Source organism: Megalops cyprinoides, chromosome 14 (assembly GCF_013368585.1).
Source record: "Megalops cyprinoides isolate fMegCyp1 chromosome 14, fMegCyp1.pri, whole genome shotgun sequence".
Taxonomy (NCBI): Eukaryota; Metazoa; Chordata; class Actinopteri; order Elopiformes; family Megalopidae; genus Megalops; species Megalops cyprinoides.
The window spans coordinates 18,274,604-18,300,435 of record NC_050596.1 but is presented as its reverse complement, the minus strand read 5'-3'; the positions used below and the strand labels follow the sequence as shown (position 1 = coordinate 18,300,435).

The 25,832-nt window shown below is 48.6% G+C and overlaps 1 protein-coding gene across 1 annotated transcript in view; it reads right to left on the bottom strand.

Moving 5' to 3' along the window:
* Positions 1-25,832, bottom strand: part of lrp2a (low density lipoprotein receptor-related protein 2a) — a 43,043-nt gene that overhangs the window by 15,114 nt on the left and 2,097 nt on the right. The window contains exons 5-35 of the mRNA XM_036544945.1: positions 25,476-25,595; positions 25,171-25,287; positions 24,277-24,657; positions 22,828-23,076; positions 21,623-21,834; positions 20,868-21,052; positions 20,269-20,497; positions 19,788-19,965; positions 18,753-18,881; positions 17,671-17,837; positions 17,442-17,585; positions 16,936-17,045; positions 15,923-16,100; positions 15,188-15,401; positions 13,843-14,088; positions 13,542-13,730; positions 10,489-11,409; positions 9,731-9,896; positions 8,756-8,914; positions 8,378-8,667; positions 7,519-7,719; positions 6,707-6,949; positions 6,073-6,198; positions 5,837-5,956; positions 4,712-4,843; positions 3,986-4,187; positions 3,273-3,568; positions 1,912-2,578; positions 1,257-1,427; positions 949-1,172; positions 417-594 (exon numbers count right to left, since the gene is read on the bottom strand). Coding sequence (XP_036400838.1) covers positions 417-594; positions 949-1,172; positions 1,257-1,427; positions 1,912-2,578; positions 3,273-3,568; positions 3,986-4,187; positions 4,712-4,843; positions 5,837-5,956; positions 6,073-6,198; positions 6,707-6,949; positions 7,519-7,719; positions 8,378-8,667; positions 8,756-8,914; positions 9,731-9,896; positions 10,489-11,409; positions 13,542-13,730; positions 13,843-14,088; positions 15,188-15,401; positions 15,923-16,100; positions 16,936-17,045; positions 17,442-17,585; positions 17,671-17,837; positions 18,753-18,881; positions 19,788-19,965; positions 20,269-20,497; positions 20,868-21,052; positions 21,623-21,834; positions 22,828-23,076; positions 24,277-24,657; positions 25,171-25,287; positions 25,476-25,595 — 7,144 coding nt within the window. The remainder of the gene's footprint in view (positions 1-416; positions 595-948; positions 1,173-1,256; positions 1,428-1,911; positions 2,579-3,272; positions 3,569-3,985; positions 4,188-4,711; positions 4,844-5,836; positions 5,957-6,072; positions 6,199-6,706; positions 6,950-7,518; positions 7,720-8,377; positions 8,668-8,755; positions 8,915-9,730; positions 9,897-10,488; positions 11,410-13,541; positions 13,731-13,842; positions 14,089-15,187; positions 15,402-15,922; positions 16,101-16,935; positions 17,046-17,441; positions 17,586-17,670; positions 17,838-18,752; positions 18,882-19,787; positions 19,966-20,268; positions 20,498-20,867; positions 21,053-21,622; positions 21,835-22,827; positions 23,077-24,276; positions 24,658-25,170; positions 25,288-25,475; positions 25,596-25,832) is intronic.

Below are 25,832 nucleotides of genomic sequence, written 5' to 3'. Positions count from 1 at the left end.
TAACCAAAAGGTTGCTGGTTCACTTCCTCACTGGGGAGGAAGGGCAAGGTACTTAACCCAGAATTGCCTCAGTAAATTTCCAGCTGTGTAAATGGGTAACACATGAAACTTTAAACTATGCAAGTTGCTCTGGATAAAAGCATCTCCTAAATGACAATATTGTAATGGAATATGTCAGTCTTTGCAGTGAATATTCAAACTGGGTAGCACTACTATGGCTGTCAATGGTTGTCATACTGCTTTGCTGAAATCAAAGGTTTTGAAAATGAACCCCCCAATAAAAGCATTCAATCGGACATACAAAGCATATATCATTGAACAGGGTTTACAAAGCTGTCTTACAATTGGTTGAGCCAACCAAACAGCTTCCCTTGGTTACCTCTCTTTCTCAAGCATAGCTCAGTGCTGTCACTCACCGCTCATTGTCAGCGCATCTGTACTGCGTGCTGGTGCACATGGGCAGGCAGCGGGCCACGCCCCCAATCTGCACGGTCAGGAAGTGGTCGGGGCATTCGCAGGTGTGGCCCCGCCCCCCCGCCTTGATCAGGCACAGGTGGGAGCAGCCGCCGTTGTTCACGGCACAGGGGTTGGTCACTGCCGGAGGAGACAGACAGAGATCCGCTCTTAAATCTTACTGCGAGGGGGGATGAGTGGCACATCCCTGATGCTTAAAGCCCCCCTCCCCGCCCCTCCGACAAAGATGCTATCAAAGCCTGCAACCACTAGTTCATCATTTATAAAGTGCACATAATTGGAGGTTTGGGTCAATTTTAATACATGCGGGGCAAGTCTTTTAAATCCATGAGAAGTGGACCTACCAGCCGCACACTGAGTAAAGAGCACTTAAAATGGGTTACACAAGATGTAAATGGACTAATTACAATGCAATGTTCGGCCATCAGACCAAGCACTTTCCTGGCATTTCATTTCTTATGACTCGGGACTCACCGATGGGCTGCCTGTAGGGGTGGCACACATGGATGTCGAAGGGCCTGTGCGTGGTGTTGACCAGCGCCACCCGGCCCGAGCCGTCGTACTTGTTGCCCTTCTCCACGGTCCTGGTGTTCCAGTCAGTCCAGTACACGGTGTCCTCGAATACCGTCAGGGCAAAGGGGTGCGGGAGGACCCCGTCGTAAACTGTGTGGCGGTGGCGTCCATCCAGATCCGAATACCTGGGCAGAGGAAGAGGAGGCGAGGGGTCAGCCAGGACATGCAGCCTGCTGTTTTGTTCTGTGAGTGAAAAGAAACACTCTTACTCGATGTAGTTGAGGTGGGCGTCCGACCAGTACAGCATGTCATTGGTGTAGTCAATAGTTATGCCGTTAGGCCACTCAATCTTGGTGGTGATGATGGCTGACTTATTGGTCCCATCCATTCCAACACGGCCGATGAAGGCTCTGCTCCCCCAGTCTGTCCAGTACACGTATCTGGAAAACAAAGGAACCGAACCAAAGGCAATTAAAACCTTACTGTCAATCACATAGACAGTATAACATAAAACATAATAGAATGGCAGTGTATTTCATATATATAATTACATCCACATGTCACACTTCATTGTCACACTGCATTTGGCCACACTTGCAGGAGACCTGAAAAGATTGCTGATTTACTGAATGTTTTGTGCAATTTGTGTTTTTTTCCACACTGAATGTTTGTGCAAGAGTGGGACAGCAGTGTTGCATAGTGGTAAAGAGCAGGGCTTATAACCAAAAGGTTGCTGGTTCGATTCCCCACTGGAGCACTGCTGCTATACTATTGGGCAAGGTACTTAACCCACAGTAAATCTAGCCGCATAAATGGACAAAATGTAAAAATGGTAACATATGTAAGTCGCTCTGGATAAGAGCAGCTGCTAAATGACAATAATGCAATAATGTAAGACAAAACAGAGGTCAGGACTGGACGTACCCGTATTTCGGATGCACGACGATCGCCCGGGGGTTCTCGAAGCAGAGGGTGTTGTTGGCGTCGACGCAGCGGTCGGCTAGCTTCCTCACGAAGCGGCCATCCAGCCCCGCCACCTTGATGCAGTCGAGGAAGCTGTCCACCCAGTAGAGCTTGCGGGCCACCCAGTCCACAGCCAGCCCCTCGCCGTGCGGCACACCCGTCACCACCGTCTCCCGGCCCGTGCCGTTGAAGAACATGCGCTCCACCACCCGCCGGCTCACGTCGATCCAGTACAGGCGCCTCTCCGCCCGGTCGAAGTCCAGCGCCACCACGCTGGTCAGGCCCTGCAGGATGAGGGAGTAGGCCTCGCCGTCCGTCGACAGGTTGCGCAGGTAGTAGCGGTTGCTGAAGATCAGGTAGGGGGCGATGTTGCTGTTCTGCCGGCAGCTCCGCCCGTCGGGCTCGCGCAGGTAGCCCGGGGCACACTTGCACATGTGCGAGCCCACCGTGTTCTCGCACAGCTGGCTGCACACGCTGGGCGTCTCCGCGCACTCGTCCACGTCGTCGCACGTCCGGTTGTCGGACATGAGGCGGTAGCCCGGGTGGCAGGTGCAGAAGAAGCTGGTGGGCGTGTCCGTGCAGTTGTGGTCGCAGCGGTGCACGGAGGGGTCTGCGCACTCGTTATTGCCTGTAGTGAACACAGGAAAACAGCAGGGGGCATCAGAGGGCGTCCATACAGCATGTAAAATATGATGCAGAGGTTCTTTAACTGAGAGAATTCTACAGTGGACCTAGTGCTACAACAGAACAGAACAGAACAGAGGTTGCAAACAGACCTTAGGACCTTACTGGTTTCTTCTTTACACCATTGCTTCTTTCTCTAAAATATATTTTTTATTATTTACACCATTGTTGGGGTGGCACTGTAGCATAGCGGTAAGGAGCAGGGCTCATAACCGAAAGGTTGCTGGTTCGATACACCACTGCTGTACGCTTGGGCAAGGTACTTAACCCAGAAATGCCTTAGTAAATATCCAGCTGTATAAACGGATAACATGTAAATTGTAACCTATGTTGTTCTTGATAAAGGCATCTGCTAAATGATGATAATCATTATAACATGAGGTGCCACATACGCTTTACTGTTTATTAGTTTTTTCTGTTCACTCAGCTTCCATTCTTTTCACTCAGCATTCATTCATTTACTCCGTTCATTCAGCTGGATGTTGGTAAAGTGACTCACCTCGGTCGAGGGTATATCAAGCAGTGACGCACGCACCACGCAGGGTTTGAACCAGCAACCCTCTGTTAGCGAACCAGGCTCACTAGCCATTGCACTGTGCTGCCTCCCCCGAAAACCAGAATGAGCTCTGCACACTCACCGCAGCCCTTCTCATCGCTGTTGTCTGCGCAGTCGTCGCTCCTGTCGCACACCTTGCTGCCGGGGATGCAGTTGCCGTTGTCGCACCTGAAGTGGCCCGGCGGGCAGGTGGGCAGGGGCTGGTGGCACAGGTGCTCGAGCTCGTCCGACTCGTCGCCGCAGTCGTTGTCCCCGTCGCAGACGAACTCGCGCGACACGCAGCGGCCGTTCTGGCAGGTGAACTGGTGCTGCTGGCAGGGCTGGTACACGCAGCCCCGCTCGTCGCTGCCGTCCCCGCAGTCGTTGCGCCGGTCGCACCTACCGAGAGAGAGCTGCCGTCAACGCCGAGCGCCTGCCTGTACACCAGGGGGCGCCGAGGCCTCTCAGAGTCAGGGCGTACGATGCATAAACCTCTGTGACTTCCAAGCATTTGATTCTCTGCCAATGGACTGCCCTCTGATACACGGTTTTCATATCAATAGATGTCAGATTCCTTTGGATTTGCCTGAGCAGTTGCTGGTTTGCACTAAGCAGCATAGTCCTGCATATAGTGGATCTATATGTATGTGTGTGTGTGTGTGTGTGTGTGTGTGTGTGTCTGTGTGTGTGTGACAGAGAGAGATGTGTGCGTACATCTGCTTCTCTTCCACACAGTCAAAGCTTTCTACAATCCAACCCACTGAGAAACCGGCATTGCGCAGCCTCCTAGCTACAGCCACAGAGCGGCGGTCCCACCTGTAGGAGCTGCGGATGCACAGCCCGTTGCTGCAGGTGAACTCGTTGAGCGAGCAGGAGCGGCGCGTGCAGTTCTGGTGCTCATCGTAGGCGTCGGCGCAGTCGGCGTCCCCGTCGCACACCCAGTCACGCGGGATGCACCTCCTCTGCGGGGGCCGGTTGTTGACGCAGTTGAACTCGGACGCCGAGCAGGTGCGGTTGGCTGAGGGAGCAGACAGGAGGGGCGGGACACGTCAGGGGTCGTCACCTAGCGGAGACCGCCGTTGCCGCAGCCTAACACAGCGGACAGGAGCCGTCACCGCCGCATTCCAAACTGCGCTCAGAACCTTTAAACCCCACTGGGCCCGAACAATGGACATTCCTTCACCCTCGTATCAAGCTGGCTTGGTTGAGCCGCATTGTGTGGCGTGAGACTCCTGCGGAGGTCGGCGGTGCGCTCGGGTCAGACGTCGGGGGCTCCCGATTGTAAGGAGCCACAGAACGACAGGGGTGACGTGACAGTCTTGATCTCCCCTGATCCGGGAGGCAGAGGGATCCACAAAGCGGCAAGTGAGGCGGGGGGAAATCGGGAATGCGAGCCCCTTGGACTCAGGCCGGACACCTTCAGCAATAGCCAAAGACATTCGCTTCCCCGCCGAGAGGGCTTCCTGACCCATCAGCAGTGGGACACGGCGGGGAGAGGGGAGAGGGCAACAGGAGGAGGAAGGGGACAAAGGGGACACCCACCACAGTTGTGCCTCTGGTCCTCGTCGCTCATGTCCCCGCAGTCATTGTCCCCGTCGCAAATCCAGGTGGCGGCAATGCAGCGGCCGTCGTCGCAGCGGAACTGGTCCGTGTTACACGTCCGCACGTGGGAGGCTGGGGGCAAACATGGGTGAACCCGTGAACCAGGACAGCAGGAGCGCAGGGGGAGACAAAGCCACAAAAGTCAAACCCATTGATTTCATTCCTCACTACAGAAGAAATGGGGCTCCTTTATCCCAGACAATCAGTACTTTTCCTCATATTCTTATTAGCATTACCGCTTACCAAATAAGTCTAAAATGTTTGTTGAGTTTTCAAAAAAATCCTATAGAGATTGCTTTGGTGGATGAACCAAGCATGTCCCAAGCACACGCTAAGCACACGCTAAGCACACACTTAGTCAATGGGCCTGCTTAGACTGTTTTAGTGATGGTTTGGTCCTCCCCCCAAACACATTCTATCGGTGTCATTTGCCAACAGAACCAAGCTAAGGACCTTAATTTAATATTTAAACAACACAAAAAATACAGATGACCTTCTACACTGCTGCTATACAAACATATCATTTCATTTCATAGGTGACAACACAAGAATATCAATTGGTAACATTAATTGCTACAAGAGCCTCTAGAAAATTTATGGTAATGCCACATTCCTGGCTGTGGCATTCCACTGAAACAAAGCCCGCAGAAGGAGGACGTGAGGCTTTGTAATTGTCCCTGAACAAAAGAGGCAAGAGTGGAGAGCAACGGGCTGGACGTCAGCGAGGAAGAATGTGCCGGACAATGGGGCCATGTGACGGACTGCCACTGCCGTCTAATTGGTCGGGTTTGAGAGCTGAGCCACCTCACCGAAATTTCTCCAGTTCCATCCCTGCACATCACTCACTTTGTCTTCACCAAGCCATCCACAAACGCCACCCGTACACATCACTCACCACGTTCCCCCCACAGACACCATCCACACACATCACTCATCATGCTCCCCCACACATACCATCCATACGCATCACTCTCCACACACACACAGAGAATCCCCCACACATGCTGAGTGTGCTGCAGGTGAGGGGATATTTGGGGAGCAGAGAGGGGGGAGAGGTGTACTCACTGCAGGAAGGGGGCTCGTCAGACCCATCGGCGCAGTCCCTCCCCCCGTCGCAGAACCAGTGGGCCGGGATGCAGCGGCCACTGGAGCAGCGGAACTCGGTCTGGCCGCAGGTCGATGTGGCTGCAGGGGTAGAGATGGACATGTTCAGTCCTGTTACTCTCTCGGTTATGTTACTTTTGCTTAGCTTATTCGGTGTGCTACTCTCGCTTAGCTCTTAATCAGTCCCTGTCACTCACCGCAGTGGGTGGGGCTCTCGTCACTCATGTCCCCGCAGTCGTTGTCCCCGTCACAGAGGTATGAGCGCGGGATGCAGATGTTGGTCGTCTGGCACTTGGTTTGCTCTGGCTGGCATGTGCGCTCAGCTATGATTCAGAGAGAGAGAGAGTGAGAGAGAAAGCAGGAGTAAAGAAAACACCTCTGGTCTTCTTTAATTTGGAATTATCTGCCTGTCCAATTGCAATGCACCCAGCTGCACACATTGCCTGTCATACATATTCACTGATTCACTGAAGAATTGTTCAGAATCAATTCATGAGTGTACCACCCAGGTTTAATACTGTATGTGCAGCACTCTGGTTTCAAGGGCAGTTCTCTGACCATAACTCCACAGTGCCATCCACATCATGCAATTCATTCATCTTAGCATTTCCACCATTAACTAAAGATGGACACAAAACTGGACTTTTATAGTAGATCTAAGACTAGGCCTTAAATAGCACAGAAACACATTAGGTCTTGGACTATTAGCCTTGCCTGTGAAAGCATAGAAATGCATCAAGTCAAGGTCAATGCATGAAGCCATGGTCAAGGCACATGATTTTGCGTAATAGCCTTGGGTTTTACATGAGCGCTGGTAATCCCGGTACTTACGGCAGTTTCTCTCGTCAGTGGTGCCGTTGTCGTAGCAGTTGTTGATGCCGTTGCAGACATACTCGCGGGCGATGCAGCGGCCGTTGTTGCAGGTGAACTCCGTGCTGGGGTCGCAGGGCCGGAAGAGGCAGCCGGCCTCGTCGCTGTTGTCCCCGCAGTCGTTGAAGTGGTCGCAGCGGTAGTGGTATGGCACGCAGCGCCCGTTCCCGCAGGTGAAGACCGTGGGCTCGCAGGTGTGGAACGCTACGGTTCGGGAGCAGACAGAGCTCAGTGTCCCAGCTGCTTGCTGCAGCAACACACTCAAAATGAATTGGTGATCACACTGAAGGCATGGGTTACCTGACAGGGCAATGAACGCTGCCATTTGAGGGACTGCATGCAACAGACAAGGGCACGTTTTTTGCAAAGTGTTAGTACTTTGGTTAGGAAAGGTGCCTACAGCTATATTAGATTAGAGAAATACAAGCATACACACCAAAAGAAGCGAAATCACTCTTGGATCCTGAAAAAGAGATTCAGTGCAATCAGAAAATCAGAAAACCGGTGTTAGCGGCAGCATGCTAGCAGCACATCCATTAAATTCATTGCAGGGACAGACACAGCACAGACACATTGAAAACCATATCAGACAGAGGGAGACAGGACAGACACACGGATCCCTGTACTACAGAATGACAATACAGACATACTGATCACTGACTCAAAGACAGAAGGAGAAAGTACATATTAATCACTGCAACACAGACACGGAGAGACAGTACAGACACATAGATCACTCCTCTACAGACAAAGCGACAGCAAGGACACAGTACCACAGACTCTCTCCAGCTCATCGCTGCCGTCCCCACAGTCATCATGGTTGTCACACTTCCACTGGGCGCGGATGCAGCGGCCGTTCATGCAGGTGAACTGGCCCGGCTGGCAGCGCGTGCCGTTGTCTTGGATACAGTGCTTGCTGTCAGCCAGGTACCAGCGGCCCTCGGATGGGCACTGGCACTCCGCCCCCTGGGGTCCTGTGGGAGGGACACACAAGCCGGACAGAAGGATAAGGAACAACACCAAATAATGGTGAACTACAACATCACAAAAGGTATGAAGCCCCTACCCAAGCGTTATCTTAAATTCCTTTCATACAATTACACATGAGGCAATTTTCTTCACGGCATGTGTTTCCACTGTGTATGGAATGGCCTAGTACCTCTGTCAGGTATATTACGTTTCACTTACATGCTAACCTAGGCGTGCACTTGTGATCCCAGCATTGTGTTTAGTACTGATGCTTATTCATGTGTGGTTAGTGATGTCCTGTTTGTACAACTTTTCATGCCACTTATAGACATGCATTTTGTAGGTGCGTTTTGGATGACTGCTAAATCCGGTAATGTAATGAACCAATGGGGGACGGCACAGTGCACGGGATATGACATCATGAGGAAGCAGCACACTGAACAGGACATGTGAAAGAGCATACAGCATGTTACCCTCTTCCTTGGGGGTTCCATGTTGAAGTAGAGATTTACAAATGACAAATGTCAGACAACATTTTAAGAGTGCCAACTAAATAGTAAGCAAGAAATATTTTTGTACGTTCAGAACACACACAGATGTTGATTTGGTTTACACACTGTGTAAAGAACACATGTGGAAGTTTGGAGAAGAGGTCAGCAGTACCTGGGGTGCAGATGTGGCTGCAGCCGCCGTTGAACTGGTCACAGGGGTTACTGCACTGCTGCTGTCTGCTGTTGGACAGCACGTGGATGTCCATGGGCCGCGACGGAAGGTTCTGGATCATCACCCGCTGGTCCGACCCGTCGTGTTTGTTGGCCCTGTAGATGCTGCGCGTGTTCCAGTCGGTCCAGTAGATGTGCTGACCGTACACGGTCATGGCGAACGGGTACACGGCCGTGCTGACGATCACCTCCCTGTTGGCGCCCGTGAGGGAGCAGCGCTCGATCTTCTGTCTGGGTAACAGAGAGAATGTAAATCACACACGCTGCACGCCGGTTCTGACAGCACTGTACATTCAACCATTCAACCATTCATTCTTACAGGCTGGCGTCGGCCCAGTAGAGTCTCTGCTCGTCATAGTCCAGGGTCAACCCGTTCGGCCACACCAGGCTGCTGTTCACAATCTCTGTGCGGAAGTTCCCCCCTAGAGTGGCCCTCTCGATCTTCGCACTGCTGCCCCAGTCTGTCCAATACATATACCTGTGCCGTGAGAGGGACAGAGAACATGCTGATGGCACCCTCTCCAGAGGAAAAACTATACCTCTAAAGCCGAAACAGTGATAACTGTGTACAGATAAGTAATTATTTGAAAATAATCATAATGAACTTTCTTTGTAAAGCGATTTTGTTTTTGATTCATGTAGTGCCATCTCAAAGGGATGACACCCAATTCCAAATTCAAAAACAATTTTAAAAATCCTATTATATTCATAGTCATCAGTTATTCATATTCATCTGTTGCAGAGCAGCAATCTACAAAAACACAAAAAGATTAAACGTGATGTTGAACACCACAGTGCTGTTAGAAAATTGAAAGGAGAAGAATACAATGGCTCTCAAGTTCCCTTTCTAAAGCATTTCTATCTTCAGTGTGCCTGAAGTGAACAGACAGCTCATTCCAGAGGCTGGAGTCAAATCTGAAAAGGCTCTGTCATCAAAGGAGTAATGTTTGGTGCGTGGGATGGTTAGGGGATGTAAGTCAAGGTGTCTGGTGTTGTGTTTGGGATGTAGGAAATTCAAACTTATTCTGTGTAGGAGGGGGTCAGACTAAGAACAGCCTTGAATGGAAGATTAACAAAAGAGTCCTAAATACTCTTCTAAATTCCAATAGCAGCCAAAGCAAATCAGCTAGAACTGAAAAGCTACTGTTTATAATTTAGTAGTTAAACTGGGCTGGTGTTTAATTTGTTATAGCTCTTGTGTTCTGTGGCAGCATAAGCAATCCCTACTGGCAAAAATACACAATCAGAAGCACCACAAGGCTTCAGATGCCCCTGACTGGCTGGTCAGACTCACCCTCTGCAGGGGTCCAGCATTATGGCTCGCGGTCTGGGGACGCGGGCGATGATGGTCCTCTGTGACCCGTCAATGGCCATGGAGCTGATGGACTGGTTAATGTAGTCGCTGTAATAGATCCTCTTATTGATCCAGTCATAGGCCACGCCATCAGGAGCTCCCAAATCTGCAGTACGAAAGGGAAAAGCACTACCATCAGAGCACACGCGTACACGAGCCCAGTCCAGTCCCACTTTTTTTACTTCTTATGTGACCAACAAAACATCAACTTCAATTTCAATTTCAATTTCATCAATTCAGTATGGACAACAACATCAGATGTACTCAAATTTTCAAAAATTACAACAAAGAGTATTAGCCCCCACAAAACACTTTACACTAGTTAGTGATACATGAAATTAGGGTAAAAGGGGAGTGCACTTTGACACATTTTCCAAGCAAAAATGCAGAGTGAATATTACAGGCAGCTCAAAAGAGTCTAGATATAATCTAAGTAGAAAAGTACAGCAGTGCTTTGTTTTAACAAAGGTGACTTTTCTCTTTGGCTGGTTCAAAATCATCTAGCCCATACAGTATTCAAACATAGATTACAGGACAAAAGCCAATGGTTCTCTGCCCATTTTGCAGCATCACAGAATGCCCTTTGACTGTCACTATCATTGTTTGAGTCCTGTTTGTTAACAGGCTGAAGTATTAAAAACAGTGCTTGATGCCAGTGTAACTGCACAGCTTTAAGAAAGCTGTGAAGGGTTCCCTACCTGAGGCCACTACGGTGGGAGCAGTGGTCGGGGAGGAGAGGCTGATGTAGCTGATCTTGCTCCGCCCGACCCCAGAGATCTGGGTGAAATAGACCCTGTTGTCGGCGCGGTCGTAGTCCAGGGCAACAGAGGTGCGGAGCACGTTGACGACGGGGAAGGGCAGCGAGTGGTCGTCGGGGTCAAGGCGGAGGCTGCGCACCGTGCTCTCGGTGGTGTAAATGAGGTAGTCCTCCCGGGACACCACACAGGTAGCGTTGTCCCGCGCCAGGCTCCCGAAGGCACAGCCACACTTCCGGACCAGGCTCCCCGGGAGGGCGAAGCAGAGGTGGGCGCAGCCACCGTTCCCCTCCAGGCAGGGGTTGCCGTTGAGCTGCTGGGCTGTGCTGGGCTGGGTGCGCTGGTTGAAGATGGTCACGTCCCTCAGCATGTTGAGGTTGTCCCTGATCACGGCCGGCTGGTCGGAGTTGCCGGGCTCCTTGCTGGCCTGGAAGACCCGCTTCAGGTTGCGGTCCACCCAGATGATGCTGTCCTCGAAGACAGTGATCCCGTACGGGGTGGGATACCGGCTGCCGTACCTGACAATCTCAGTGTCGCCTCCCTCTGGGCGGACACGGGCGATCATGTCCAGGGAGTCGTCCACCCAGTAGATGTACCCGGTCTGGTAATCCAGCGCCAGGCCCCTGGGGGTGATGATGCCAGAGGAGACCAGCACAGTGCGGTTGGTCGCGTCTAGGAATGCCCGCTCGATCTTGGGGCTCTGCCCATAGTCAGCCCAGAAGAGATAGCGGTTTTTGGGGTCCACCACGATGTGACGGGGCATGTCCACAGTGGTCTTCAGGAGAACGCGCCGGAAGGAGGTGTTCAGGCGCACCACCTCCACGTACGTTTCCGTCAAGAAGGCGTTTGTGAAATAGAGGTTTCCTGTGAAAAGCCCAATAATGTTTCTATAAATCTGTCCCAATATCATTTGACTTAATATTCATCATCAGCATAGGTTTGCTGAATCAACAACTTTGTGGCTGGAGAAAATGCACCCCTGTAACAAGCCAAATATGATATCAATGAGCTATTTCAGGTGGCATGACTGGTCTCATGTGCCTTCCATAATAACTGGCAACCTCGAGTGGGTTTAAAATTAAAATTAAAATCCTTGCCGTTTTCTACACTACCAGGCAAGGAAGCCATTCAAAAGCCCAGAGAATCAATCCACTGTCCCATTCCAAAATTGCATGAGCTATATGATTCTAGTGTGGAAAATCAATGTGACAAACTCAGCTACCATTAAGAAATCACGGCCAGCAAAACTATGTTTGGGAGGCATGCTGAAAGCCAAGCGTGCTGACCCTGAAGGACCTAAAGGACATCAGCTGAAAGCCAAGCATACTCTAGTGGTGCTAGTATGAGTCTCGTTCAAACTCAGCTTTGCCTTGCTTTACAAAGGAGTGAGCTGCATGATCCTTGGCAGCTTGCTGTCCCCACGTCCACTGATCAGTTAAATCTTCTTTCCTGCCACCTGCCTCGAATCGTCAGGCTGAGATCTGCAGACTCTAACCTCTGATGAAGCTACTGCCAAGATGTGGCTTCTCAAATTGCTCAGTCAGTTGCGTGTGTCATGGAGAACAGTAGCGTCAGAGTCATGTGTCTGGCGCTGAAATTAAATGGGAGGGACTCATCTCATTGAATCTGATCCCTTAACAATCATTATTTGAAAGTGTCATTGAGAATTACTCCACAGTGCTCAATTGTGGTTTGCTTGATAAGTGCTTAATTTCAACAATGGATGCATGTTTTTAGCTGTTAGTGAAGAGGCAGGCTGATTACCAACTGATTCAATATTAACTGTCACAGTGTTAGCTTAAACACAGGTGTGTGAGTAGTGTCAATAACTCTATCAGGTACTCGATAGAAAGGGAATTTGCTGTAGCATCACTTTTTGCCAGCCCTTGAAGTGAATATGTGGGCTGATTACCAGCTGATTCAATATTAACTGTCAGAGTGTTAGCTTAAACACAGGTGTGTGAGTGGTGCCAATAACACTATCAAGTACTCAACAAAAAGGGAATTTGCTGTAAGGCTATGTTTTATTTAACCTCTTTTATTCAATTTCTTTACACTCGGTGCTAAGGTTCTGAATCCTGCCTTTAACTGATAACATCAAGCTGACTTGTCCTGGCATAGGGGTCATCAAGACCTGTCAACGCTACAGTGTAGCTGGACCTGAATAAAAGAGCAGGGGACGAGCTTTGCCAAGAGTCTCCATGGAGAATACTGACTGCTCGTCAGGCATCTCTGAGCCAGAGAAGATAGGGAAACACAGGATATCAATGACATGTATATTGGGGCTGATGGGGTCCTATCTTACTCCTGCTGGATGTAAACAGAAGCACAGGACACTGTAGTGCTACATTTCAGCATTTTCTTCACCAAGCCCTTGGTTTGAATTTCTTGAAAAAAGTCTTGAAAAAAGACAAATATTTTGGATGGACAAGAAGAAAGAGGAGTTGATTAAAGTGATTGAGAAATCCCTATGTGACACATTTGTTTTGTTCTGGAAGTGAATATGTCTATCTTGAATTATGACAAAGTACCAATTTGTCTTTTTGAGTTGGCAGTCCATCAAATTTCAACAAGTCGACTTGATGTACTTGTCTGTTAATTTTGCACATGTAATATTTTCTTTCTTTGTATAAATGCTTTTAAAACACAGAACAATAGGGATATAACTTCAATCAGTGACGCTAAGGAGAGCTGCATTTCCCTGGTGCTTACAGTATTCACACCCAGCAATCGCTTAAATCTTCTTTCCTGCCATGTGCCACTTTTGGTATCCCAGAGATCCCTGGAGTCTGCTCTGATAAAGCTCCTTACAGGCTGTGTCATGCAGGGAGGCCTGGGTACCTGCAGATGCTAACTCGTCCTCAATGTCTCTGCTGTGTGACCCCCATAAGACAAGCACTAGAAAATTTGCTTAACCCTATCACTCAACAAGAATATTTCCTGATCCCAGCTTGAACTGTGCAGTATCCTACAAGCCAGGTGCAGCGGCCCCCTACCTGCAGCCCAGTCCACAGCAATGCCCCGGATCCCGTTGCGGCCGATCCCGGAGGTGACCACGCTGCGGAACCCCGAGCCATCGGGCTTGATCCTGCGGATTGCATTCTGGGACGCGGACGTGCTGCTGAAGTCACACCAGTACAGGAACCCTGAGGCCATGTGGACGTCCACGTGCAGCGCATTCCGACCTGCGGGGGGGGAGGGCACCACACAGTCAATACATTGAACTGCATATGTGTGGGATGGAAAGCTTGGTGTGTGAGGAAACTGAACGGTGCGAGTGCCATTCCGATGCTGGGCACCCACCTCTCCCTGCCACTGGGACCATGGCCTCGGAGTGGTCGGCCCCCTCCAGACTGAAGCCCTTGATGGCGGACAGCGTGGAGATGACCACGTAGGACTGGTAGGGTGAGCAGGTCCTGTTGTCAGCGCTGAGCTTGAAGCCCGTGGCACAGGCGCAGGTGAACAGCCCGCCCGGGCGCGGCAGGCATAGCTGCTGGCACACGCCCACGTTGTTGCTGCAGCCGTTGGAGGTGCCCGGCGAGGCTGAGAGGAGCAATCACAGCTGGGGTCAGTCCCGCTTCTCCATTCCCCACACAGCAGGGTCCCATCAACCCTGATCCCCTAAGCACCAGCACTGCGTTCCAACTCAGTCCCGAAAACCAGTCTAATACATTTACATTACATGACGTTACAGGCATTTAAGAGACACTTTTGTCTCATTTTTTACATGACACCCACTTATACAGCTGGATATTTACTGAGGCAATTCTGGGTTAAGAACCTTGCCCTAGGGTACAGCAGCAGTGCCCCAATGGGCAACTGAACCAGCAATCTTTCAGTTACAAGTCCTGGTCCTTACCACTACGCTACGCTGCCGCCCCCCTGTTCTTTGGAACAGATACTGACTGTAAATACACGGGGCGAGCACTTGAGTCGAGGGGATTCATCGTCAGAGACTAATCGCTGCCATTTTCCGCTGGAGCACACTCGCATGACCGTGTGACTCGAGGTATACAAATCAAGGTGGCCCTAATGAGGGGGTAACGACAGCCTCGGGTAACGGTCCGCTGCTTCTGCTATCGGGGGCAGCATCATCCTGACCCCCCACTTCACACAAGGCGATCAGGAATGAATTCGGAGCTTTGTGCTTATCCCCGAGAGAGTGCCTCCCCTCTGCCCCTGTTTTCACAGAGCCAAGGAACAGGACACCCGCCCCAGATAATGTTCAGTGTTCTCCCAATAGGAGCAGGAACTAATCGGTAAACTAATACTACTTTGTCCCTCTGGGTAATTACCACCATGCAGCTATCTAAGCATAGCTTAGGACCACAAGTGCAAAGTGCTATAAATCTGAAATGGTAGTGAGTCCTCGTGTTAGAAAAGCATACCAGTAGGCACTCTCTCACTCACTTTGAATTGCTTATTTTTACTACATGGGACTGATAGATAGCTTTAACTATTTAAACACTTTGATATTAAGACAATAAATTAATATTCAGTACCCTGCTAAAGGGAGCAACTGGCCCCGCCTTGTGACTGAAACCTGCAACCTTTTGGTGACAAGTCTGGTTCTTTAACCATTATTGTATGACATTGCCTTTGTGAGGGTTAAGAGATATCATATTGCACTGCCTTTACTCACTCTCTCTGTAGTGGACCTTCAGCACTCTCAGGCCAGACACATTGTCTCGCAGGACCACCTTGTTGGCCCCAGTGGCCTTGTCCACGCGCTCGATGACCTCGTAGTCCCGGTCGGTGAAGTAGAGGAAGGAGTCGTGCACCGCGATACCCCACGGGTGGGAGAGGCCGGACACTATGGTGATGCGGTTCGTCCCGTCTGGGTCCCCGCGCTCGATCTGACAGGTTTTTTTCCGACAAATACCACTTAGAACTGTCCAAGGACACACATGAACTAAAGTGCACTACAATTTCAGTCTGTGACACATACAGTACCAGTCAAAAGTGTGGACATACCTACTCATAGAAGGGTTTTTCTGTATTTTTACTCTTTTCCACATTTTAGAATAACAGTACAGACATCAAAACTATGAAATAACACAGAATTATGCACTGACCACAATGTGTTCAACAAGTCACTATCGTATATTTTAGATTCTTCAAAGTAGCCAAAAATATTTCTTGAAATTAAAATTTTTTGGACAGAAATTCATACATATGCATCAGCATAATTATTTATACTTGTCTAAGAAACAAATTTCAAGCATTTAAGCATAAGTATTGAGATCAAAATGTCTTTGAATGCAGGATTCCTATTATCTTAACCAGGTGTGTCCAAACCGTTGACTGGTACTGTACATAGTTTTGACCCTGCGATCAACTTGATGTTGGTGACCAAGTGCCTGAGCGATGGTCTTACCATTCCAGTTCCAGTGACAGCCCAGTACAGCTTGTTCTCCCGGATGTCGATGGTGATGAACTCAATGTGGTCCATGTTGTTGGTGAAGAGGGTGGCAATGTTGGAGCCATCCATATCGGCCGCTGCCACTTTGGCCGGGATCCCGCTCTCTGTGCCCTGATCTGTCCAGTACATCCTCCTGAAACATGCACAGAGCTGTGTGAGAAATCAACCAACCACACACCAAACCTTCCATTCTCCTCACACAACATTCAACATTCACACACCAAGCCATCCACTCCAAACACACGCCATTCACCATCCCCACACACCAAACCTTCCATTCTCCTCACACACCATTCAACACCCGCACACACCAAACCTTCCATTCTCCTCACACACCATTCAACATCCACACACACCAAACCATCCACTCCAAACACACACCATTCAATATCCACACACACCAAACCTTCCACTCCACACACACCCCACTCAATATCCTCACACACCACACCCTCTTCTCCACACACTATCATTCACTGTCATTCACTCCATTCACCATTGCAGGACACAGGCCCTTCCTGGCCACAGCTTTCATTAAAAACAAATTAAACCAGTATCAATCCTTTTAAATACATACATTTTTGTTATGTCTTTGTAAGAAAAATTTGACCTGACATTCGATAAATGTGTTTAAATTGAAAGCTTAAAAAGTATCTGGGGTTGTTCTATGAGAACAGCCTGGGAAAGTGTCTGGTTGAATGTATGTACTACTTATAAATCTCTCTCCACACACTTTTAGTACGGGACTGGGAACGCTCCCTGCCTTTTATACTGTTGACCTGATCTGAGGTCAGTGAAGTGTTCCTGTGTAAGAGTGCAGTAACATCGGCACTCAAGTGCTGAAGTGTGTTCTCAGACACAGCCCTTGCTGATTTCTCCGAGTGCTCGGCAGATGGAGGGGCAGCTGAGTGAGCTGAGTGACTCCGGGGATAAGCAGCGGTGCCAGAGCAGCATTCGCTGGGGCTTACCCACGTGCCGGGTCCACAGCAATGCCAACTGGAGTGCCTGCGCCGGTGGGGGTGCCGTTGTTGGTGATCAGAGTCTTCCTGTGCTGCACCTCCCCTCGCAGCTTCAGCACCTGGGTAAACAAACACGTATGCACAAATACACACACACACACACGTAACCATGTATATACATACATACACACATGCACACACACAAACATACATATATACACCCACACACACACAGAACAAATGTTAGAATAGTCAAGAATAAAATCAGAAAAAAACAATAAAGAAATGTGAATTAACAAAACACAAAACAAATAACTCATCGTCAGTTTCAGCAGACCGTATAGCTAGAATTTTTTACTGTATAGATGTATCCAGTTATTAACACCACTTCACATTTATCCACCAATGATATCCTCATTAATCTCATTAAACCTCTATCTACAGTGCATACTGGTGACAGAAACAGGGCTAGAAACAGCCTGGGATCTGAACACACAAAGCCCTGAGTGTCTCACCTCTATGGACTGTGTAGCTGGGTTGGTGTAGTACAGGTTCTGGGTCATCCAGTCCAGGGCCAGTCCTACAGGAGAGCCCAGGATGGCCGCAGGGGCAAACTCCGTCCTGTTGGTGCCATCCGACTTCACTCTGTGGATCTCCCCCTGGTGACATAAGGTGGACAAAGTGAGGGCAGGGTCACTGAGGAACTACACGGACCAACTGACGAGTGCCACGAAGGATGCTTACCGGATGCTCCACCCAGTAGATCATCTGCTCCGCGTCGTCGAAGTCGACGTCGTATCCATTCCGCAGCCCGGCAACGGGTACCATGGCATCGTTGCTCTTGTCTTCCGGGTTCAGGGGGATGCCGTAGATTATGCTGTCTCTCACCACCACCAAGAAAGGGTCCTCAACTGCAGGGCCATAAAGTAGCACATCATAAACCAAACATGACGGGCTCCGGGCTGATAGTGCGAGATTTACAGACTCTCTCATTCCTGTTCTACACAAGTGGCACAAGAAATATATAAGCACCCTTTGAATTCTGGGTAACAAGAATACTTATGTATGCCACTATTTCATTTTCAGTTTTGCCCTTAATGCTTCTATGACCACCTGATTTTATAAGATATATATTACATTATTATCTGTTTCCAGCACAACCAGAAATATGATGCAGCACCATTAGTGCATTTTAAAGAGCGCAGTCAGCCTCAAGAGAGGTACACTGGAGCTCCAGCGGCGAAAGTTTGTTTCAGGACCTTATTTGCTTTGTCATCAGAGATTAGAATCGACGGAGCGCTCCAGGCAGGGAGCTGTATTTTCATTCTTGGGTAATCATTCATCTTTCAGTGGATAATAAATTTTACGTTCTTCCCGAAAGCTGCAATTCGAGACGGCTCGAGCAGCCAACCTAAAGAGGACACGTTGGACCTCGGATTAAAGGTCCTTTGTCCATTTCCACTGAAACACTAGACAGAGAGAGCAAAAAAGAGAAACTTTTTATCATTCTCAATATTTACTTTTTGGAGAGAGAGGTTAAGACTGAATTTTAAATAGGATGCTGATGACAAGTTCCATCTGCCACTGGAACACATACCCAATTTTTCCATGGGATTTGGTTTCATGCTTGCCCAATGAATTAGATTGCGCCCTGGATGCTAATATCCCATTCCTGTGCGTTTTTGTGTTTGTTAATGCTGACTTTAACAGATCCACACTCTTTATAAAGGATGCAGGGGATTGGCTGTATCTCGCTCACATTTATAAACTGAACTCCTAACAGCGAATGGCATCTGTGCGTTTCTGCAGGTTGGTGCAGTGTATACCTCTCACACAAGTGACCTGGTCAGCAGCCAGGGTCCAGCCAGACGGGCAGGCACAGGAATAAAACCTGGGTCCCACAGCAGACAGGAGGCAGATGTGGGTACAGGGGCTCATGGAGCAATGGTTAACACCTACAGGCACAGCCAACAGCACAAAGGAGATGTTTAAAATATCCATATACACTGCACAGCACAGTCTGCATGGCACATCTGAAATTAGCATGCATTTTTCGAGCTAACACCCAATATCCTCTCAAAATACAAGACTGATCTAAACTGTGCTGATATAAAATGAAATATATTGTAATATACTGAGAAATATGCAGCCAATACATTGAAATTATTTTAAGGCAAAGCAGAAATATATTGCAATATGTCAAAATGGTAATGATTTACATTTTCAATTTTCAAAATATTGATACAACCTAACCTACCTTTGATTATCTACAAATATATTCTCTAAAGTATAGACACAATATATACATATATTCTGGTATGGGCTTATCAAGTGATCTTTCGGCTTGAAAATGCATTCATGTATTCTGTATCAGAACTCAGTATTATGCCTGTCTTTTCAAAATAATAAAATTAAATCGGTGGTTTGGCCATAACTGGCAATTTAAAAATACAAAGGCTATGTCACCATTTGCCAAAATTTACACAACAATTTTGTTGCATTTTGAAAATACTTGAGACAAAATACTTGAAAGAAAAGAAAAATGAGGCACTGGATAAATTTGAAAGGCACCCGATCTATGAGAGGAACCAGCCCAGAAAAACTGCCTGATTGGATGTATCAAGTCTTCCTTAATAGGGGCCATTGACTTGGGGAATAGTAAACATGGGTTTATTTCCAAATAAATATTCCTGTCACATAGTTACTTATTTTTATATTGGTTCTATGCACCATGTAAGGCACCAATGTTTGTATCTCCCTGAGATTCCAATATAATTTGATTGAAATGCATGTGCAGTATAATATTACTGACACAACAGAGTAAATGTGCAGTTGCATACTCGGGGGTGACGCTCCCCTACCTGCAGGCTGCCTGGCCGGGTGCATTACCACCACGCCCATGGGCTGAGGCAGGTTATACAGCATCACGGTCTGGTTCTGCCCGTGCCACTTATGGGCCCGGATCACGCGGCTGATGTATCTGTCAGTCCAGTACACAAAATCCTCAAAAATGGTGATGGCGTGGGGATGCTGCAGCACCTTTTCACCGAAAGACAAAGAGCATATTTCAGCCTCACACAGAAGGAGCAAGTATGACAGGGAGAATGCATTTGTCAAATTGCACCAACTGTACTGAATGGCAGAGGGATTAAAAAAAAACTTTAAAATAGGTAATATTCAAAACAAAAAGACTGAACATAAATAATAGACTGAAAATACTAAACATAATCTATGCTGATTAGTATGATTTCATGCGTGATAGTCGTGCAAGACATTTATATAAATTTGTTTCCTAAAATAATATGGTTGAGAGGGGTTTATAATGGTAAACCAGTATCTTACCAGATCGCTGGCCAAAACTTGTCTCCGGTTGTTCCCGTTGTAATCGCAGTAGTCAATGAAGTCCAGGTAAGCATCGGCAAAGTACAGCAGCTTGTTGGGATAGTCGATGGTCAGGCCATTGGGCCAGTACAGTTTGCTGCTGATGATGGTGGTCCTCATTTTGCCATCCATACTGGCCTTCTCAATGCGCGGGTTCCTCCCCCAGTCTGTCCAGAACATGACGTGGGCACTGCACAACAGACACAATAATCATAATAACATAACATAATGCGCCATCATTCCCTTTTTACACTACATTTATGTAATGTACACTGCATACTAAATCCTGTAAGAGTGAGCATATCACTATTCAAGCCCTACCACAAGTTAACTCTGACTCTAACTCTTAACTCTAACTTCTGAAATCTGACTAGGCAAAGGAAGACAAGTATAGTACCATACATCAGTCACTAGCTCATTAGAAATTAGGTTTTATTAGCAGCCAAGTTAGGACAAGTTCCATATGGCATTCTCCTCATTCCTCTATGCGACTACCCCTAAACGTTATATCTCCTGTTAAGTCAGAACAACGGTGGTCGAATGGGGCGGGGAAGCCTTACTCGCTCCTGGGGTCCAGCACCAGCGCTCTGGGATTAGTCACATTCTCGCTGACCAGAACCGTCCTGTGAGTGCCATCCAGTCTGGACACCTCAATGGTCTCCAGCACGTAATCCGTCCAGTACAGGTTCCGGCCCACCCAGTCCACGGCCAGGCTCTCCGTCACCGTCACCCCGCTGTCAAATATCTGCCCATCAAGATGCATTTCAGTTACAAATCATTACTACATTATTGTCATTGTAGCAGATGCTTTTAAGCAGAGGGACTTACAGAGGTTATAGCTTTTACATGTTTCCCATATATGCAGCTTTTTTTCCCTGAGGCAAGTACCTCCCCCTGAGTTAAGTACCTTGCCCAAGGGTACAACGGCAGTGCCCCGCAATCAGCAACATTTTGATTGCGAGCCCTGCTCCTTACCACTATGCTACACTGCCGGCCCTATATATACTGTGCTTGTCTGGCCATCTCACCTACATCATTATTCATCTGCTTAGCAGACCCACTTCTACAGGGAGGCTTACAAAGCTTACATTTTGCACAATGTCCATTTGTATGGCTGGATATTTACACAAGCGCTTCAGGTTAAGTCATTTGCTCAAGGGTACAATGGTAGCGCCCCTACTGGGAATTGAACCTGCAATCTTCTTGGTTGAAAGCCAAATTCCTCAACCACTACCCCACACTACCTAATACCTCCCCTGGGGCGAAATTAAAGGAGATTCAAAGGGGGCAGTGGAAGAGAAATGCGACCACTTACAACAGTCCTGTCGCTGCCGTTTTTGTGGGAGCTCCATATCCTGTCCTGGGTGGTGTCTGACCAGTACACGCGGTCGGTGGCGGAGTCAAAGTCCAGGGCCACGATGTTGCGCCCGTCTCGCACCAGCGACCGGATGACGTTGGGCTGCGCCGTGATGTCGTCGGTCACGATCTGACTGCGGCTCGCCACCAGCAAGATGGCCTCCCGGGAATCTGTAAAAAATGGGCAGCTCACGGTCACTGACGCTCATGCAAATCGGTGCCCATCAGTGTCCACCCCTTAAAGCCCAACAGCAGCGAAACTATCAGCCATTTAAAAAACAGATCTTTCCTGATGTGGGCTCGCCCAGATAAAACACAATGCCGTTCAAAAAACAATGTCATATCAAATGGCAGCACCTTTCAGCAGGTTAGCTCTCTGCTGGATGGGCCCACGATGGCCGTCCCCCTGCTCATAAACAATCCTTTGTTGGAGATTATGTCCTAATTACCCCATGTGAAAGGATCTGAGTGACACATATGTTATTTGACTTATCTGAGGTAATCAGATCAGAGAGGAGAGAGAATGGAGTGGACCGAGACACTGTGTCTGAGGCGGGCCGTGGCCCCGCTCAGAGAGCTTCCTCCTGCCCGTCGCGGGGCATGTCATATTTTTGAAATCATTCAATCTGATTCATATCCCGCGTGGCATAAAAGACGTCTTTAATTAACATCCTTAATTCAAAGCATATCTGCTGGGGGGGTTTTGGACTCCAACAAACAGCTCAGAGGAATCCGGTTTCTTCTAAAAGTGGAGACATAACTGACAGATGATGATGTCTTTCATGAGGAGCGCAGATTTTAACAGTGAGCGGTATGCAAAAACATGAGATAAAAAAGCAATAGGAGAGCTTTGAACGCACACAGTGAGAAGATCCGGAGGAATTCATGCCATTAATTGCATACAAATTTCACTCAGCTGCATTTCCTGATTTGGGTTTATCTTTGCAGTGCTGCCCAGCCTTAAAAACAATGATAAGCCTCCAAAACAAGGTGAAATGTTAACAAGCCAATTACCTGTGTGGACCAGTGGGTGCATGTGTGCATCATGATGTACATGCTCTTGAACACACATACACACACGCACACACACAGACGGCCACAAACGCATATAAACGGACCCTAAACCCATAAACACACATGCAAACACACCATCCGAGCCCTTACCCGAGGCCTTGCAGCTGCGCTGGTCGGCCTCCAGCGTGTAGCCGTCCTGGCAGTGGCAGCGGAAGGACCCGCGCTCGTTGAAGCAGTGCTGGCTGCAGAGCCCCGGTGGGCTGCACTCGTCCATGTCCTCGCACGTCTTGGAGTCGTTCGTCAGCTGGTACCCCACGGGGCACGTGCACTGGGCCCCGAAGGGCCCCTGGATGCACCCATGGGTGCACCCCGCATTGTTGTCTGTGCAGCTCTCCTGATCTGAGGGGTTAAAATGGAGGGGTCAACACTGACCGCTCATTACCGAAAACAAAGACAACGGAGTTGTACGACACAATGGTCAAGTTACAAATCTACAGTAAATGGTAGTTGTATGAATAAAAGCTGCTATGGAGGTGCTGTATTAATCATGAGCAGATCTACCTGGTCAGTATAATCACTGCCTACAGCCTAGTCAGAAAATCGGCCTTTCATACCTGCTGGTCGTGTATTCAACAATTCTACCCTACTTGCTCCAGGTCGATTTTCATAACATCTACAGCAAAGTTAGACTTTTTCCATCGTGCACTAGGACATGCTGTCAGCATTCAGGAGGTTAGTACGGACGGCGGGTTTCTGAATGGCAGGCAGCTACAGGAGAAATGGGGGGGGGTCTAAGACGTGACTGAGGTGCTTCCTACCTGGCAAGGGCTCGTCTGAATGCGGAGGGAAGCGAGAGAGAGGAAGAGGAAGAATCACAGATCACTTTAACACACCAGATCAGCACATGCATGATTTCCACACAAGACTTCACGTGCGACAGTAATGTCTTCGAAAGGGCAGCAACAAGAAATGGCAACAGATCATCTTTGTACACAGGGACGGCGGCGGTCAGCGCAGCTTGTTGTGATGCCATTGTTCCAAGATCAATTGACGCGAAAGGCAAAAACACATTTATATACAGTCATGACATTTAGATTCATCTGAGGAGAGAAAGAAAGAGCATTTTCACACAGGAAAATCACACCAGTAAACCATGAACCCTGTTACTGCTGAAATGAAGGATTGCCACCAATAGACTGGGAGAAAAGGGCACCTAGGGCTGTTTTCTTAGAAATGATCATTCACCTGCATTCAGTTGGTCATTTAGTGAACATTAATATTCAACAGCATGCATGCAGCAAAACTGCAAGTTTTTTGGAGTCAGCCCATCAGGGTTTAATATTGAACCTCTGGGACAGTGTCTGTTTGGACTTACCAAGCCAAGATCAAGTCGATAGTCCCTTACAAGACTGATTTATAAATGCATGGCACATCCAACCAAACACTTTCCCTGAGTTTTACTTTCCCATGAGGCAACCCTAGATGCCCTTATTCACAAAGTACCCTGGGGATAAATGCATGAATGACCTCTCAAGCTAGTGGGGGGGGGGGGGTGGCGGGGGAGAGGTCAGAGGTTGGAGGTCAGAGGTGAAGACTTACTGCAGAGGGGCGACTCGTCGGCTCCGTTGGGGCAGTCGGGGCTGTTGTCGCACACCCTGCTGAGGTTGACGCAGACGCTGTGGCCCGGGCACTGCCACTGCCAGCTGGGGCAGCGGAAGGGCGGCGTGGGGCAGTCGCGCTCGTCGCTCATGTCGCGGCAGTCGTTGTCGCCGTCGCACAGCCAGCCGCGGAAGACGCAGTTGCCGTTGTCGCAGCGGAAGAGCGTGGAGGGGCAGGTGCGTGGCGGGCAGGCGTGGTGCTCGTCCGAGCCGTCCTCACAGTCCGGGTGCCCGTCGCACTCCCAGGACGCCGGCACGCAGCTGCCGTCCGACTGGCACTGGAACTCACTCTCGTGGTGGCACATGCCAGGGGGCCTGGTGGCTGAGGGGGGGAAAGGTCAAAGGTCAAATGGTGATCATCACTATGCAGTTAAAGAACTGGAAATGGAATTTCATTTTTGGAAGTAACTAAAAACGCAGTTAAAAGGGGTCTACATATGGGTTTCACATCAATGTCAATAATAATTACCAATATGCTGCTGATAAAAAAGACTTATTAAATTCAATGCTTTAACATGTGAGTTTCTAAAGCAACATGAGAAATCTAACAGATTTTGAAAGAGGTCAAATAGTTGGTGTCTGAATTGCAGATGCCAGTCACAGAAACGGCAAAATTATTTTATATATATTTTAATATCACATACATTTAAGTAAGTATAACAGAGACTATGGTGTACAATTATGCACTAAAAAGAATTCTAACAACCAGTCTTCAGAAACTTCATCTACTCTATTTAAAGGCTTATTATACAGCAGCTGAATCATGTCATTGTGCCTGCTGTGCCTGCATGTCATTGTGCATAGCTGCCGTGTTATGAAATGAGTGTAAACTTACGACAGCCGCTCTCATCAGAGCGATCGTTGCAGTCGAAGACCCCGTCACAGCGGTAGTAGGAGTTGATGCACTGATGTCCGTTTGCACACTTGAACTCATAGGCAGTGCAGTTGTAAACTGAAATGAAAGGCCATCGGCAAGTGCAGTCAGGGATGTACTCTGGAGCATTACTTTGGCCTGCAACATGACTATCAATTACATGTTTAAGCCATGTAAGTGGTGCTAGTCAAATACATTCATGAAGGAATGAGGTAATGTTTGCTCTTGTAAGTGGCACACGACGACAGAGGAGGTCAGACACTCACTGCAGCCCTGCTCATCTGCTCCATCCACACAGTCCCGGTCACCGTCACACACATAGCCAGGGTCAATGCAGCGGTGGTCCGGACACTGGAACTGACCCGGATTGCACGTTCCCGCAAAGTCTGCCAAACCAGAGACAATCTGTAAGCACCGCACTGACCCTCTACCGAGGCCTACATGGTCATTCTGTATAGAGAGCTGCAGAAGTGGAGCTGACACGCTGTACTGATACTTCACTTAAACGCAGCACTCACAGCTCTCTGTTAGCACCTATTCTGGGTGTGGAACATGCAGTTATCTGCTTTTAAAATACTTTCAGAGAGGAAGCCTTGCAGTAGCTGTATAAATGTCATTAACTG